Below are 16,530 nucleotides of genomic sequence, written 5' to 3'. Positions count from 1 at the left end.
GCAATACTCTCCGAAGACTTCTCTTGCTTATCAAGACTTTGAGACTTATTTCTCCAAGCACTTGCCTTGATAAATCTTTTTGATATTAAAAATGTCAGTAGGATCCCTGGACATGAAAAATATTTTTTTTTCCTCTCATCATTCATAGTTTATAATACAAAGAAAACAACTGAAATAATCTTCTCTTATGTATATAGACCTGTACACAAACTCAATCTGGTTTTCTTTGTATTCAGAAAAGGTGAACGCTGAATTGTTTGTTTCTAGACATATAGTCCGGCGCAGAATGTTAATTTTATCTATTTCTCCAGAAGGCCACAACACCATCCTTATAACAGCATATCATGCCTGTGCCGTTGACACATACGTAAAATGGACAAGGTGTTCATGCCATCTAAGTTTAGGTATTTAACAACTATCTGAATTAGAAGCTGACACTATAAAGTCACTGAAGCCTCACAAGGGCACATCAGAGAACCCAGGAACAATGACTCATCCCACGGAGTATCCAGGGATGGCCAGGATGCCTATGCACCCAATTCAGGGACCGCTTGATTTCACAGAATTGGATGACAGGTACCTTTGTAACTTGGGTCTATTTTTGTCCCAACAAAACTGAAGCTTTTCCATTGAAATCTCTATTTCAACATTTGATTTTGTTTATTTTAAATAATAAAGTAAGCTACTTATGTGAATGACAGTCAATACAGGAGCTGTTACACTTTTATAGAATAAGCATCCATCAGATTTTTCCAATGATAATACACTGCTGTCATGCACTGTACTGCTCCAAACAGAAATGCACACTTGGTTTACTGACTCATGCTTGTAGCCAGATCAGGGTCTTAGAGAAGCTAAGACAGAAGTCCAGAACTCACATGCTGATGCCCCAAGGCCAAGGGAAGCAGGGACAGGGAGAAAGAAGTCCCATAGAGAAAATCAGTCCCAAGGAGTCAAGCTCAAAAAAAAGATCAGGATCAGCTTTCAGTTTCACAATTTAAACTAACAAATAAAAGATAAATCACAAGGGGGTAAGTTTGAAGTCTCTTTCCCCTTGTGTTTGTGTGTGTGCGTGTGTGTGTGCGCCTATGTGCTGTATTAAGGAGAAAACTGGGAATGTTGGCTGCTTGAACAGTTTCCTGATCATAGTTGTTTGTTAACAAAACTTTTGTCCTGTTCATCCAAGATTCTTTCAACTCCACCTATATGCAGGAGTAACACTAAGAAAGGGTGTAAAAAAATTCTCTTGCCTGAGTGATAAACATTCACATGCTTCCAGTGATCATGGCCTTTTTAGTCATTGCTACAGCACCAAGAAACCAGAGAATATAATGTACTTTGGGGTATGGGGACCATGAGAATGCAGCTTTTTTTCACTAAAAATAGTGCTTGTCTTTGATCTGCTGTGCAAAGCTTCCAAAATAGTGAAGGAAGCATCTTGTTGGCCATAGCTGTGGAACTGTGTCCAGAACTGGGCTCAGAACTGGCAACTGTCTTGCTTTGAGGATAACAGTTTTCCAAGGTTCGTGGTGAGTTAGTACAGTATCTGTGGAGCTGGGCAAGTATAGAAGAATTCTAATAGATAAGCAAGAGAGATACAAAAATCAGTAGTCCCAGGAAAGGACTAACTGGCAAGGTGGCAACTGATGAAAGAAAGCTTAATGCTGACTGGCTTTAAGGCATGATTTCTTCCTCCTTCAACTTAGCTGAATGACCAAGGTCAGTAAACAAGCACGCTTTGGACAAACGTGTGCTAATGCATGCTTACCTGCTTACCTTAAAATGGACCTCCTAACCACAGAAAGGAATCCCAAGTTACTTACAATGCTTATAATATATACACTTACAACGTACAAGTGGTACTGTGGGAACCGAGAGCATTGTGAAACAAGAACAAGATTCAACAAGCTCTTAATGTAGTTTCTCAGTCAACACTAGGAGCAATCAGATGGTCAAACTGATGTAATGGGAATTATAAGAGAGAAATTAGAGACAGGAGATTTAGAAAGAAGCTGATCACACAAATGGAAAGGACTGGAAAATATGATGGACAGATACCACGTTTGAAAGCAAGATAGTACAAAACAAAATTGATGATGTAAAAAAATGGTGTAAATTACATTCATGATGGATCAGGGTCAAAATATCACTGGCAATGATAAAGCAGTATAATTTACAGGCTAACTATTGGTAGGTAGGTTACTGGTAGGTAATTATCTGGCGTATACGAGGGCTCACCGAGGGACAGAAAATCGGATGGTGGAGCAAGAGAAGAAACTGGGACCTGATTTGAAATAGCAGTATATGGAAAGCTAAATCCTGCTTGGCTGAATACAGATAGACCTGTCCAACTGCTTTTTAAGATAACTCAGCCTTAATGTAATAAACCCACATGTTAGAGGAACCTCGTTAAGCCTACCTATCTAGAAAGACGTTTCAATGAAACATTACCCATATGTCAGTATCATCACTGAATGCAGTGTCATAGAAGAGATGAACAAAGATGGATACTATAGTATATGGGCCTCTCACTAGCTCAAACATTAGCTCACAATTAAAGAACACTACTACAATTATTGATTGGTTATTTTACTCTGACTATACTGCAGGTTAGAAATAAGCATTTAAGAGAAATGTGTAGTATATTTCCAAAGTGTTAAAGGTTTTGATGACCTCCTTCTCATGCTTCTTTCTACAGCTCTGTTTCTGTATGAGTAACGATAGGTGTGACATTCACTCCTCTCCGTGAGAAGAGCACTCCTTATTCCCTCAGGTTCAGAGGTGCCTACATTTTTCCAAACTGTTTGGCACATCACTCCTAGGTTAATTTTACTTATGAATCACATTGCATGGTTTGGCATACACAGCTATCCTGGAAGTGTCATGAGGATTTGATGATCTAAAAACAGGCTGTATGTCATAAGGTTTCCATGAAAACATTCTTTCACATAGGCATACAAAGCTTAAAAAGTGCATTTTAGTGCTGCTTTGTTTAAGGAGACTAGATCTGCAACTAATCACAGATTTTTAGAGACTCTGAAGCCAAATAAGATTGATAAAGATTTTCTTTTCCTGGCTGCCAAATGAAAACCTTTATCTGTTTCAGTGCTCAAAGTCTAGAAAGCCAAACTTCTCCTACATGCAACTCCAGTCAAGTCAATGGATTAAGACCTAGGATGAATTTGGCACAACAGATAACACTGCTTGTGCTTAACGTGAACCTGCCTTGTATGATGAAGCTATCATTACAATTCACGGCAGGAATGAAATGTCAGTGACAGAGAGTATTGCTACTTCAGTCATGCCACGTATCTCAATGTCAGAACTCCCTTGGAACTGACATTTCATTGCTACCACGTACAACACTGATGGTAAGAATAAAATAAAATGTTAATAAGCAAGGAGTAGATATGGCCATACCAAAGATTTACATAAAGCTTAATTTCACAAGACAGAATTGTTTTTCATTTATAAGCATTACAAAGAGATAACATACATGTAGCACATTGTTTTTCTCGGCTTTATCTCAAAATACTTTAACATTATGGCAAAAATAGTGACTAAAGAACATTCTGCATAGGAGAACTAAACACAGGTTTGAAACAGAATTTTATTCCTGAAGTTTTAAATACTTGTGTTGCAAATTTTGGACTAGTCAAAGGAAAAAATAACTGCAAAGAAAAGAATTAACTCAATACTGCTTCGCTGTCTGTTTGAGTCTACTAAAGGCATATACTACTCACATACTACTGAAATAACTGGAAGAAATAGATTACATGGTGTTTTTAAATTTGCTTATAGGAAATTAGATTTGTGCCTCACAAAGGCATGCAATACAGACTTTACACAAACACAACAGGTTAATTGGAATAGCTGATCAGTAGTAACACAAAGACTTCTTATATCTTACTGGTGATTATATCGCAGCATTTTGCGTAATGTGTTTTGCTTTATGTGTCACTTGAGTGAGGAGCCACATTTCAGTGGACACAAAAATATATCACTGAACCATGTAAGTTATTTTAATGTTCTGAAAAGATGCTGCTGAAAATGAGGTCAAATTCTAGAACATGGGTGTTCTCTTTAATAGCTTTTCATATCTGCTAAAGCTAACATGCTAAACCAAGGCTACATTATAAGGAAGAGGCATGAGGTAGGTATATAAAAAGACATGAGTAAGTGCCATGACTCACCTCCCAAAGTACACAGTTGCCTAAATGAATTACACCTAACAGGCGACTTGTACATTCATATACCAAATTTGTGCTTGTAGTCATACAACTGTGCATGAACCTTAGGTCTTCTCTCCTGAAAATGTGACCATTGTCAATTACCACCAATTGCAAATCTTGAAAACAACAGAAGAATAAACCATACTGTACATAGAATTTAAAAAAATCCCCCCTTCGGGATCACAGGAATCCTATATAATTTCCTGGCCTGGAACTTTAAAATGGCACTAATCAATTTCAAAGCACCTTTTCAATCAACCCTGTAATGCACATTACCAATCTTCTCCCTTGGGACTGCTAAACATTTCCTCTACTTACTCATGGTAGAGTTGTTCCTTTATCCCATGCACTAGATGATTGTGTTCTAGATACCAGGGACCCCACTACTAGCTACGGTGTCTGTATCTACATGTAAGGACATCACTGAACAGAAAAGCAAATGTGATATGCACTTCTGGGGAGCCAGTCTAAAAAAACCCACTGTATCTAACTATTAGTGGGGAAAATACCAGATTTGGGCAAGTCATTATGGGCAAAGTGTAAAATAGATGTAGCTGCTCCTTCTGTTTGAAGAGGTTTGTATTAGGGGATCTGAAGGCTCCTGACTGGACTATGATGCAATACGAACAATATAGCTCAATCAGAAGAAGCTAGAAAGATCATTATTTTTAAAGGAAACGTATTTTGAATGGAAGTGTAAACCAATTCTTTCAAAATAAAGATGATACAAATAAAAAGCAGGATTTGCAAACTAAATGTTAGTGAAGAACTATACGATCTAATCTACTAGAAAATAATGGTAATGGCACTGTGATGGTGAAATCCTTTAAAACAGAGGTAGTTTGTAAACAATCATTTTAAGACCAGTGATTTCACCTTTTTAAAATTGTTTTTAAGTGCTGCTTCACACCTTCTAAAAAAGATAAAAAGAATGGTTAGATACTCCAGAGAAATATATGAATATACATACATGTATATATTCGCTCTGTTCTTACAGTCTTCCATAAGTGTCTGCTTTTGGCCACTGTCAAGACAGCATGCTGGGTTAGGTGGACTTGTTGTCTGAGCCAGAACATGCAGTAATTTCTTATTTACCTTTTTACATGTGCTAGCTCACCTGGCATCCTAGGATATGTGCCGATGTTATTACTCCCCTTTGTATGATGACAGCTGTCTCTTTAATTTCCAAAGGTGCTGCACTTTGTATGGGTTTGGTTAATATCCAGAACGCTGTTTACAACTGTGTTGTAAATTGTGAAGCACCTTAAACAAGTTCCATTAAGGTTTGAGAAGTAGCATGAATGGCTGCTGAAAGCTATCCTGGGGTAAAGTGTTGTCCTAGACAGACTGTCCACTGACAGAAAGTACCTCGGAGCATCTCATTTTGCCCACCAGAGTGGTAGAAAACCTAGCAAATGAGCTATGTCGAACTTCAAAGGGACACAGGAATATTCCCCTAATGTTGTTGCTCACATTGAGTTCAAACAAACATCTGTGGCAATTTAAGACACAGCTGTAGCCTCCTGACTGCCCAGTCCCTTCTTTTATGGCTATTAACATTTACCGAAAGTGATATATAGAAGTATTTCTATGGTTCAGTTATCCTAGATCCACGTACCTAATGTCCCGGTGCAAACCCATTTTCATTAGACCAGAACTAGGGCAGCTGGGCCTGGGAACACATTTGAACCTGCCATCCTTGCTTCAGACTGAGAAACCTCGAGCAAAGAAGTTAGCATCAGGATTTTAACATTTTAAAGTACTCCTGCCAGATCTGCAAGAGCTTGTCTATCAGAGCCCTAAGGCTCAAATGGAAGAGAAATGAGTAACTTTGTCTGAAGTGCTCCGCATAAAGTAGTGCCAGTTTCTCATTGGTAAAACCCTGCAAGAAGGATGTGGATGTATTTTAGGGAAGCGAAGCTGTCCTTCAGCTGTGAAATGTCAGGGAAGAGAGATGGGACATTTTACACCCTGCTGGCATCCTCTTTTAACATGATGATATTTACGACATGACTGTCCATTGCAATTGGAAATGTTAAATTCATAAAAGTCATTTTCTTAGACCCTTTTTCAATTCTTGTTACAATGGAGGCTTGTAAGAGAGGATAAGCAAGCAGACATAGACATGAACAAGACTTTTAAGTTCTAGCTCTCTAGCTACAAAGGTTTGCCTTTCTAAAAGGGGAAATTGTGTTAAGTGGTATGATTCACTCTACAGTGCAGGAGCGTCCCTCCATAACAGGCAGACCTGTACGCTTTCCAAGCTGTACATTCAAGTCAGTTGACTGTACAGCTACAGATTACACTAATGTGCAACTCGAAGTGGACTGGGGAATACCCTGTCTACTTTAAGAAAGCCATCTTGGACAGCTAGGACTGATGGTGCACAAATAGTGCATGGTTTACTTCTTAGCTATGTAATCAGCATTTAAGTTCCAGATCTGTACTCCTTCATACCCCATAGTCCCTTTGAGGCTCCTTTTTCAATTCTACATTATACTTCTACTAAATTCTAGTTTTCCATTGGTATGGACTGTCTTACAGGGATTTTTTCCCCAAGATATTAATTTGGGGTTTTCTTTACGCTCAATTTGTAGCACAAACTGTTGTAAAAAGTTGTGCTTCCAAGAGTGGCATACAATTGAATGGTTAAACAAATTTATTTATTAATGTTTTTCTAAATTATCTGAGATGGAAATATATCAAAGTACCTTATAGCATGAGCCAGGAAATATGAATTATTACAATTTACTACGCAAACCCCTATCCCTATCCTTTCCACAACTAATGTTATTTGCTATAATATATAATAGTAAATACATTTGCCATTGCTTTGATAGCATTTGCATGCACTCAAAAGCTAGCAGGTACTTTTACCAAGTTACCATATAAAGATCGATGAAACAATTACTCATTTTAAAAAATCAGTTGAATCAAAAACATTATCAGTATGACAGCCTCCACCCACACATGCACAAGACACGTTAATCAATCATACATAGTTGAGAAAGCAGCAGTAAACAGAAAATACAAATATTTTTGTGGAGTTGCACATCTCTGTATTTATGAGAAAAGTTATGCTGAAGATGAAGGCACCTTAGTTTGGCTTTTCAAATTCAGGTAGTTAACTGAAAATACAGGTGTTTCTGAGTATTATCCCAAACGTTTAACTCTGGATCCCTATACATAGTACTACAACTTCTCTATAAAACCTAGAATGTCTTATTAAATTTGAACCTGGTTCTGCAAACCCACCTGCTTTTTCTCTTTCTGTTCTGTCTTTTCCATATTAACAAGCAATAGCAATCAGGCCTGCTCTCCCCTCCTACTAGCTCTCAGGTTGAGCTGACTGTTCCTGTCATTAACACATTCTAAGGAGCTGTCTCTTCACGTGATGCTTTCAATTTTGCTTGGATTCCTGCATTTTCTACTGAAACAACCCTTCTGAACACTGAGAGACTTAGGAATGCCTTAGATGAGAGCGTGAAGTCTCTACAAGGCCCAATATATTCTTGGATGTGTAGCTGGATTTAAAAGAGAAACACAGAAATATGATGCAGAAAAGAATTCAAGGTCCAGCTGTCCCACTGGCTATGTCCCTGTAAGGAAGTGCCTCTATATTGTAACAGATCACTTCTCTTTCCTTGTGGTACACTTATGCCATCTTTTATAAAAATCAGATTGTCTTAAATATATGACAAAACAAAGAGTAACATTATAATAAATATCAGTCACATCCTGAACCAACATGAACTTTGGCATCACAACTTTGAGGGAAATTTGTTCACTTAGGGTATTTTTTTTTTTTTTTGCTACATTTTAAGCCACAACACAGATCTGAATGTATCTCAAGAGAAATTCAGAGCTGGACTGACAGCATTCCAAATTCAGAGCTCTTCTACTCTGCTATTGAAATCTGTACATCACGAAAAATATGTGCTAGAGTCACTTACATGAACTAGTTTGTTAGTATGTTTAAATACTGCAAAGAAAGGAGCTCTATTATTTGCTGTAATTGAATATTATGAAAATCATAAATATTTTATTCCTATGACTGTTCATTCAACACTTGCCTGCAGTACTCTGTCAGAATCTTCAGGCTAAAACCCACCCATTTATCACCAGAAAGACTTCGAACATTGTCATTCTAGTTTCAAGTTGTTTGCATTGATAATATTTTTTGCCTTGCAGGTGGTACTGTGAAGGGAAGGAGCTTGAGAACTCACCAGACATTCAAATTACCCAGACAGGTGATCAACACTCATTGGTTATTGTTGAAGCTTTTGAGGAGGATACAGGACGTTACTCGTGCTTTGCTTCAAACATCTATGGAACAGACTCCACTTCTGCAGAGATTTACATAGAAGGTAATGTTAGAATTGTTGCGGAAATTGGTTGTTGAAATTGGTCATACAGGATTAAGATACAATTATGTATTTTGTATGTTAACTGTGTAATAGATTTGTCACAAAAAATACACAGCAGGAAGTCAACACTTTTCATCATTACTAACATATTTATTACTTCTCTGTAAAATACCCTTCAGACAAGTGACTGCCCTTTACATATCATTTTATTGTGTTGCTTCCCAGAGATTTTATGTCTCTCAGGGAAAGATCAAAGTCTAGAAATATTCAGATTCTGATGCCACCTTCTATTTTTTGTCTGTGGTACTTTACAGAAATATAAGAACCTAAACTTTGTGTCTAATTCTTATTAACCCCTTTTTCCTACAGTCATTATTACAAATTGAATATAGGATAGCTTCATCCTAAACAATTATTGGGACCTTGTAACCAAAATGAGTATGCCAGCAATTTGATATTTTACTTGCACAATAGATGCTGTAAATAAAACAGAATATATATCTGCAGATTTAGGTCTCTTTTCTTTCTCTTTATGCTTTTTAATATATCCTACTTGGCTTAAGAGAGGTCTATTTATTGTATTACTTTTTAACACTTTTTTGGGTAAGGTTTCAGGTTGCATCCATCATTGTGCTAGCAGGATTACAAATTTAAAATAAACACACAGAATCTTTTTTTTTCCTTTTGTCTTTTTTCCATTTCTCAGGCAGAGAAATATACTGTGAGTACCATCACTGACCACAGTGGGACCATTCATAAATTAAAGCACCTACCCTACTTAATACAAGGTTAATTTTGCTCTACTATTATTCTTCTTTCACGTCTCTAATCTGACAGGGAAAGGACGAATCCTTTTTTAGTATCTGCACTGCCCCTGACATTAATGGGAGATGTCTGTGCTTGGCAGGGATTTACTAGTTCTCGAGATTGGGGCCAAGGCCTGCTTTTACCTAACTCGTGGATGTTGGATGGAAGCCATGGCTGATGGAGATGCTCACTGGCAGGAACTGCAGAGAAAATGCAATTTCCAAACACAGTGAAGGCTGAATCAGAAGTGTAAAATGTCTCAGTAAGACAGCTGTTAGTAAACGGAGCTAGTATCTTCTCCAAGCTGTGCTATAAGGCACTAGTTTAAGAATAATAGCTAGGAATCCAGGTGTCTCTCTTTTTTTTTCCCTTTTTTTTTTAAACTGGTAGGATCGTGTGTCTGAGAAAAAAAAAGCTCTTACTTGATTCACAACAGCAATTACAGACTAAATCATACTAGTGGCATTTTAAAGAGAACATGAGGAAGACCCAGGTATACATTCACTCTTGGATGCTGTTTTCCTCATTTCAGTCACACCTCATCCCAAATCTGCCTTATGTCAATAGCAGTTCTGCATCTTACACAGTGTACAACGTTGGTTCATTTCCACTGCAATGTGATCTTTTGTTTTGGCATAATTTTATAATATATATCCTTAGAATGCTCTAGAGAAATTTGAAGGCTTGTATCATTCACAGATAAACTTCTCCAAAAACCCCTCTGATAAGTGATTTTTTTTTCTTTCTCATAGGAGTCTCTTCTTCTGACTCTGAAGGCGAAATCATCAAAGACGAAATGGATCAGTAAGTTTAAAATCAATTACATCTTCCATATTTTTTCCTACAGTTAAAAAACCCCACAAGTGTAGACATTTCAGTTTCCATTAACATATTGCAACTTCCAACACATTAGGCTTTTGTTTGGGATCTGTTTGGATTGTTTGGTTTGGGTTTTGTTTGTGTGTTTGTTTATTTGCTTTACAAATACTATGGAACAAATACACATTTGCTTGTGTATATTCAAGTTTAGCTTAAGAATTGAAACTTTAATATTAAATATAAACATAAGAAGAAATATGTTACCTTAAAGATTAAACTACTAGAATTAATTTACTAAAACAGATGCCATTTGACTAGACCCAACTTAAATGCTGATTTAAGCATCTGACTTAGAAAAACAGTGTAGTAAAATTTCTCACATGAAAATATGGTATGTCATTAAGTTTTTGTCAGAAGATGGCTATACATGGATTATTTAGATTTAATATAAGGAAATTAATAGATATGAACTGGAGTAAACTGAAATAATGGGTATAAAAGACTACTTAATTATAAAAAGAAAGAAAAGGTGTCAGATGTAATCTAAAACCTGGGAAATAATTTTATTTTTCCTAGATGAAACCCATTCCTTGCGCATTTAAAACGTAATCCAATGCTGTTAAAATCTATATCTTTCAGAATCAAAGTCTTTCTATTAACTGGAAAGGGAGTCAGACTGGTTGAAAACTAAAATAATCAATCTTTTATTTTGAACTCCTTTGTATGCATTAATTCAACCCCAAAAGCAACCAGTGCTTTATAAAGAGGAAATTTTAATCAGATAGACTTATGCACCCTGGTTTTTTTCCATTATTTATTAAGGAGGGTTATACTCATTACAAATGTCGTTTTATTTTAAAATGCAAATACAAAAGACTGCAGTGTGTTTGACTGAAGACCTTAGGCTGACAGCAAATCCTGTTTTAGGTGGTTTTTACTTCAAAGTCTTAAAATACTCCAGATTGGATTGGTTTATGGACTTCGATAAATGTAAAAGTTTATATTAAATTTAAGATCAAGAAGATCTCAAAGGTTTTGGGACGAACTGCTAAGTTTTTCATAGTTCTACCTCAGACTTTTCCAGATGTCTCAGGCATAAATTTTTTTCTCATTCACCTCGTTAGTTGTTAATGTAGTGTTGACCATGATCCTGATCACTTGATGGCATCTCTAAGTTGCTTACCTCATTAAGTTGTGAAGTAATGTATTGCATTCTGTATTTCTTAAAAAAAAAAAAGAATGCTGCTCTGACATTGTAGTGGGGCGTCCTCAAATGATAGAATTATGAAAAATCAGGTTTGGGTATAATAAGAGTGTCTTTACTTCTGCTTAGCTTCCAGCTGCCATCACATGAATCTGAACACCTGTAATTAAAGGGAATTAGTATGAGAACAGGTGCAAAAAAAAGTTCACAATTTCAAAAGAGAAATCAGTGATCACAACAAGTGTATGTTCACTCTGAGTAAGGCTTCCTCTGGTTTGAAGGCTGGCTTTCCTGGGGGGACCTCTGGTACATTCCAGAGCCGCTAGTGCATACCTCAAACTGAATAAAAAGACCATCTCTTCATCGTCTACATTATTTTACTTAGCAACAAAAATAAATAGGGTCAACTCTTTTACTTCAATATAAAAACAACCTAGAAGAAGTGAAGAGTACTGAACCTGTACTCTACCAAAACTGCATGATATTCAGAAAGCATAACTCTCTTTTTTTATTTTTCAGCAGTAAATTATTGAATCTGTATCCAAGCAGACCATGGTATTTTCATTACCTTATGGGCCCAAATCTCTACACAAGCTCAGGGAGCAGTGCAAGAGAAACTAGCACTGTCCTCTGAGAAACTAGCATCGTGCTCTCATGCTGCAAGTCACAATTGGGCTGATCCAGGCCATTTATTACATTTGGTGTAACTGAACTAAGTATGAGAGATTACAGTGGCAAGATATGCAGCCTGATTCTTATAAAAAGCAGTTTACCTAGGAGTACGTATCGGTTTAGATCAATTGGAATTCAATTCCAGAAGTGAGGCTGGGGCTGACATGTAACTGGGACAGCCGTAACTAAAGGACGTACACGTAGCTCTGGCTTCCAATTAGAGAACTTGTTTTTGTTAACATTTCACAGCAAACCAAAGCCAGCTGACACCTCCTTGAATGCAGCATCTCCTGCTGTTAGAACTGCAACCAAGCATCAAGAAACCTCCAAGGCACCATCTGCCATGGTACAGCCTGTGTCTGTACCTGTCCAGCCTGTGTCAACACCAGTTAATCAGGTAGGAGAGACAATACGCTGAATTTCAGGGACCAAAAGCAAGGTCTTAAGAAGGTGTTTCTTCCGCGGTTTGTGACTCGGGACCCCCAAATTTCCTAGTTTTTGCTCTGCTGTTGAACTTCAGCTTTGAACCTTACAGCCATACAGTAGTTGCACACACAGAAGAGATGTCCTGCCTACTTGCTAACCTTTAGCACCTGGCAAAGGGAAGGGAACCTTTCATCCCCAGGTTACAGGCATCTCTGCGGCAGTGAGCAGAAGGAGCAGCTGCCGCTAGCTCAGCCAGCGGCGGGCATCTGTGTGCGCTCCAGCAGGTCAGAGACCGCATGCCGTGAAGGGCATTTGGATGTGTAAGTCAACTCACTGGCCTCTTCGCATTGCAGACTGACTCATTCACTTTCAATAGCAGCAGCCGGTAACTTTTTCCTCTCCCTCTCTACAGAACTCACTTGAAATAATTTTCTTTCAATGAAACTTATTCTAAGCTAAATAATTTCACTACTATGTTTACTTTATATGTAGATATGCTTATGTACCACATAACATTTTAATATCCCTATCAAAGAGTTTCTAATTAATGTTAGCATGCATTTCCTAATAGGAAAGAAGAACCATCTTTACTTAAAACTGAAAAGTTAATGAGAAACTCACTTTACACTGCCTTTTCAATGTTTACAGCATAGAATTAAGTGGTAACCAATGAACAGATACTGAATAGGTGAAGTAATGCATGTTTACTTTTGACTACAAAGAGAACAGAAGTAAGCCTTTGCGACGTTTTGCCATTTTGACAGAGGCTGCCTAAGTCAACAGTGATAGGTATCCCAAAAATTACCACTTTTAATCTTGCTGACTTGTAAGACACCATCTATAAAATTTGGTTACGTTTCCTGAGATACTGAATCACTAATTCTGCTCTTCTGCGCAGCTTCTATTTCACTAAAATGAAAAACTCCATTTATCAAGTTATATAAGGAAGTTTTCCAGGAGGAGAATAACTTAATTCTGATTTCACTGAATAGGATCAATAGGGTGATATACCACCTCTGTAAATTGTTTGGTTTTGGCAAAGGAGAAGAATTACAAGATTAAGACTTGACTCAACTTTTCCTTATTAACATCCATAAATTTTGTAAGTAAGAATTCTTAAAAGGAGACTATTACCAAGCAGCCTACATAGATTTGCTGTAGTGAAGTATCAATGAAAGATGTTATAATACACTGCAGTGAAGTTCTCCCTGCCATGATTAACTCAAAAAGGCAATAACAGCATTTTTGTTACTCAGGCAGTAACCCATCCAGGAAGATCACTAGCGGTTGTCTACAATAGAGCAACTTTTATTCATTTGTTCATTCATGTGATGTTTTGCAATCTACAGGCTCAAAGCCCCACTAACTATTTGCAAGGACTGGATGGAAGACCTATAATTGCTGCTCCTGTATTTACAAAGGTAATTTGTTCTATGACATATTTGAAAACTAAAGAGGTCAATTAATTGTATGGAGAGATAATTAAAATTTTCTAGCCATCAAAGATAAAAAAAGGAATTATGCATTTCTTAAGCCATCCAAGGATTTAAGTGCCTTTATGAAATCTTACTGAAACCAGTATTACTTCCAGACCAATAAGACACTTACTGACTGTCTATTCATTTTCTCTATTAGATGTTACAGGATATTTCAGCTTCTGAGGGGCAGCTTGTTGTCTTTGAATGTCGGGTGAAAGGAGCTCCTTCCCCAAGGGTTGAATGGTATAGAGAAGGAACACTGATAGAAGATTCTCCAGATTTTAGGATATTACAGAAAAGTATGTTTCTTGCGTGGAAATATTGTGTCTAATAAAATAGAGGCAAGCAACAAAATTGCTAACATAGCAACACTTTGAATTTCTTCTTACAATGGTAAGAACTATATAAGCCATATTTATGACAATAAATATGGGTTCCAGAAGGCAAAACTGTGGATGAATTGAACAGCATACTCACAGGTATTATTTGTCTGAGATTCCCCAAACCATTGAACTGTTTTGCCTTCTGTTTGATCCCTCTGCCACTTCAATGTCCTTTTCTAATCCTGCCTTACTTCTGCTGTTTGTTTTTGGTTTTGCACCATTTATGTAGAGTTCTGTTGCCTGTAGATCCCTCATGTTTTAGTTAAGTGCTATTGTAATAGTGCTTATGGGCAGTGGATTGCTTTTTTAACCACAAAAGTAACCTGATGTACACGTTAGCATGCTTACAGATACATGTGTGTGCACATAATACATGATAGGTTGTAAACATATACTTCTACTTTAATTTTCAAATGCGGTCAAAACATCTGCAGTTTTCTCATAAGTCACTGGAATGCTAAAATTGCTAAAACTCAATAGAAATTCCTTAAATACCACACTAAATCAAACCTAAATTAAACAATGTTTTATCATAACTTGATTTCATGTCTGTAATAGTTTCAGAAATAGTCTTTGAGACACAATAAAGTAGTACTAAGATTGCAAAAAAATACTTTTTGCAGAATTTATTTCCTATTCATAAGTTCTCAAAAGTTTTCATAAGTGTTCATATTGTCAGTGGATTTGACATACCACTGAGTACAAGGCCTGGCTGTCTCCAGCACCCCTTAAACAGAAAATTGGATCAAAAGGAGTATTGCATCATATTGAGAAGATCAAGCTTCATATTTAGTGCTTAAGAAAAAAAAAATATTAGCAAAAGTACATATATTCAATCTACTAATTCTGCTCTTCTTCCCTTTAGAACCACGATCTATGGCTGAACCAGGTAAGGATCATCAAAAGGCTCATACTTTTTTGATTATACAAATGTGGTGATTTAACTTCACAAAATATTAATTATTTAAACTCCATAATTTAATTAACATTTCTTCTTTTCACCATGTTCTGTAACTACTAGTGAGATGCATTTCACTGTAGACTGTTCCATAAACATATAATTTGAATTAATTCTATCACTTTTGAAGAAAAAAATGTTTCCATTCTGCTTTGACCCAGTTCTAAATTAGGACCTAAATGTTACCACCTTACGAGCTAAAGATTAACAAAATTAATGTATGAGGGTCCCCTATATATCTGAGGTTCAGAAGTACACCAGATGATGTAGGACTGAGCTATTTTTATCTAGTTTACCAGTTAGGGAACATTGCATCAGATGTTTAGCCATGTCAGCCATTCCCTTTGCTCCCTACCAGCGTAATATGAGAGTATCACATCAGGTGTTCCACCCCTGATATCAGCAAATCCTATAAAAGTGTCTGGATTTGCTAATTTCAAGGGTCAGAGCAGAATGTAGGCTACTTTGCATGATTTGAGCAAAGGAGCCTTATAGATCTTGATTTCTCCTCCATGAGACAATCACTCTCTTGATTATGCTTTTCACTACTAAAAATATAAAGCTGTCCCTCTTAAGATAGAAAATTACCAAAGGAGTATTAATTCTTACAGTATATAAACTTCTGTAACTCTTCTCCTTGCCCTATTAAAAGCTTTTTACCCCAAAAAGTATCTTGAAAGAGACTCCCTCTCTCTGCAATGTCTCTCGCTGAGACTTAGGAATGAATAAATGGAGCTTCTACCAGAACCCACCGATGCTGTTCCTTTACTGTCCAGTGGCATCACTGCTGAGTAATGTGAAGCAGTTTTCGGAGGGTAATCAGTTGGGTGCAGTTGTCACTGCCTCATCATCTGCGGCTCGTTCAGAAGGAATCTGGATTTCCATGCATGCAGTGGTTGGCAAATCCAAGTACTATAAACTAGATATTATAATGCCTTAAACTAGTTCTATGATCCTAGTACTATAATAAACTATTATTCTTCTATAGTTGTTAAGCAAATAATCTCTTTGTTGCTACTGGATTTTCCTCAGCAATGACATGAAACAATCAAGTTAAGTGCGGTATGGTCTTCTACAGAAATACTCCTAAAATATTAATCCTGTAGGGTTTTAGGAAAGTTTCTTGCAAAATGGTAGCAAAATAGTCACTGACTAGTTGAAGAAATGTTATCAGCCCACATTTC

At 36.9% G+C, this 16,530-nt stretch overlaps 1 protein-coding gene across 1 annotated transcript in view; it reads left to right on the top strand.

The window, feature by feature from the left end:
• MYPN (myopalladin) overlaps nucleotides 1–16,530 on the top strand; it is a 63,065-nt gene that overhangs the window by 12,862 nt on the left and 33,673 nt on the right. The window contains 6 exon segments of the mRNA XM_030029711.2: nucleotides 8,424–8,599; nucleotides 10,159–10,210; nucleotides 12,351–12,498; nucleotides 13,877–13,948; nucleotides 14,163–14,304; nucleotides 15,254–15,277. Of these exon segments, the coding sequence (XP_029885571.1) occupies nucleotides 8,424–8,599; nucleotides 10,159–10,210; nucleotides 12,351–12,498; nucleotides 13,877–13,948; nucleotides 14,163–14,304; nucleotides 15,254–15,277 (614 nt within the window).

This window comes from Aquila chrysaetos, chromosome 11 (assembly GCF_900496995.4).
Source record: "Aquila chrysaetos chrysaetos chromosome 11, bAquChr1.4, whole genome shotgun sequence".
Taxonomy (NCBI): Eukaryota; Metazoa; Chordata; class Aves; order Accipitriformes; family Accipitridae; genus Aquila; species Aquila chrysaetos.
This window is presented reverse-complemented; position numbering and strand designations above follow the sequence as displayed.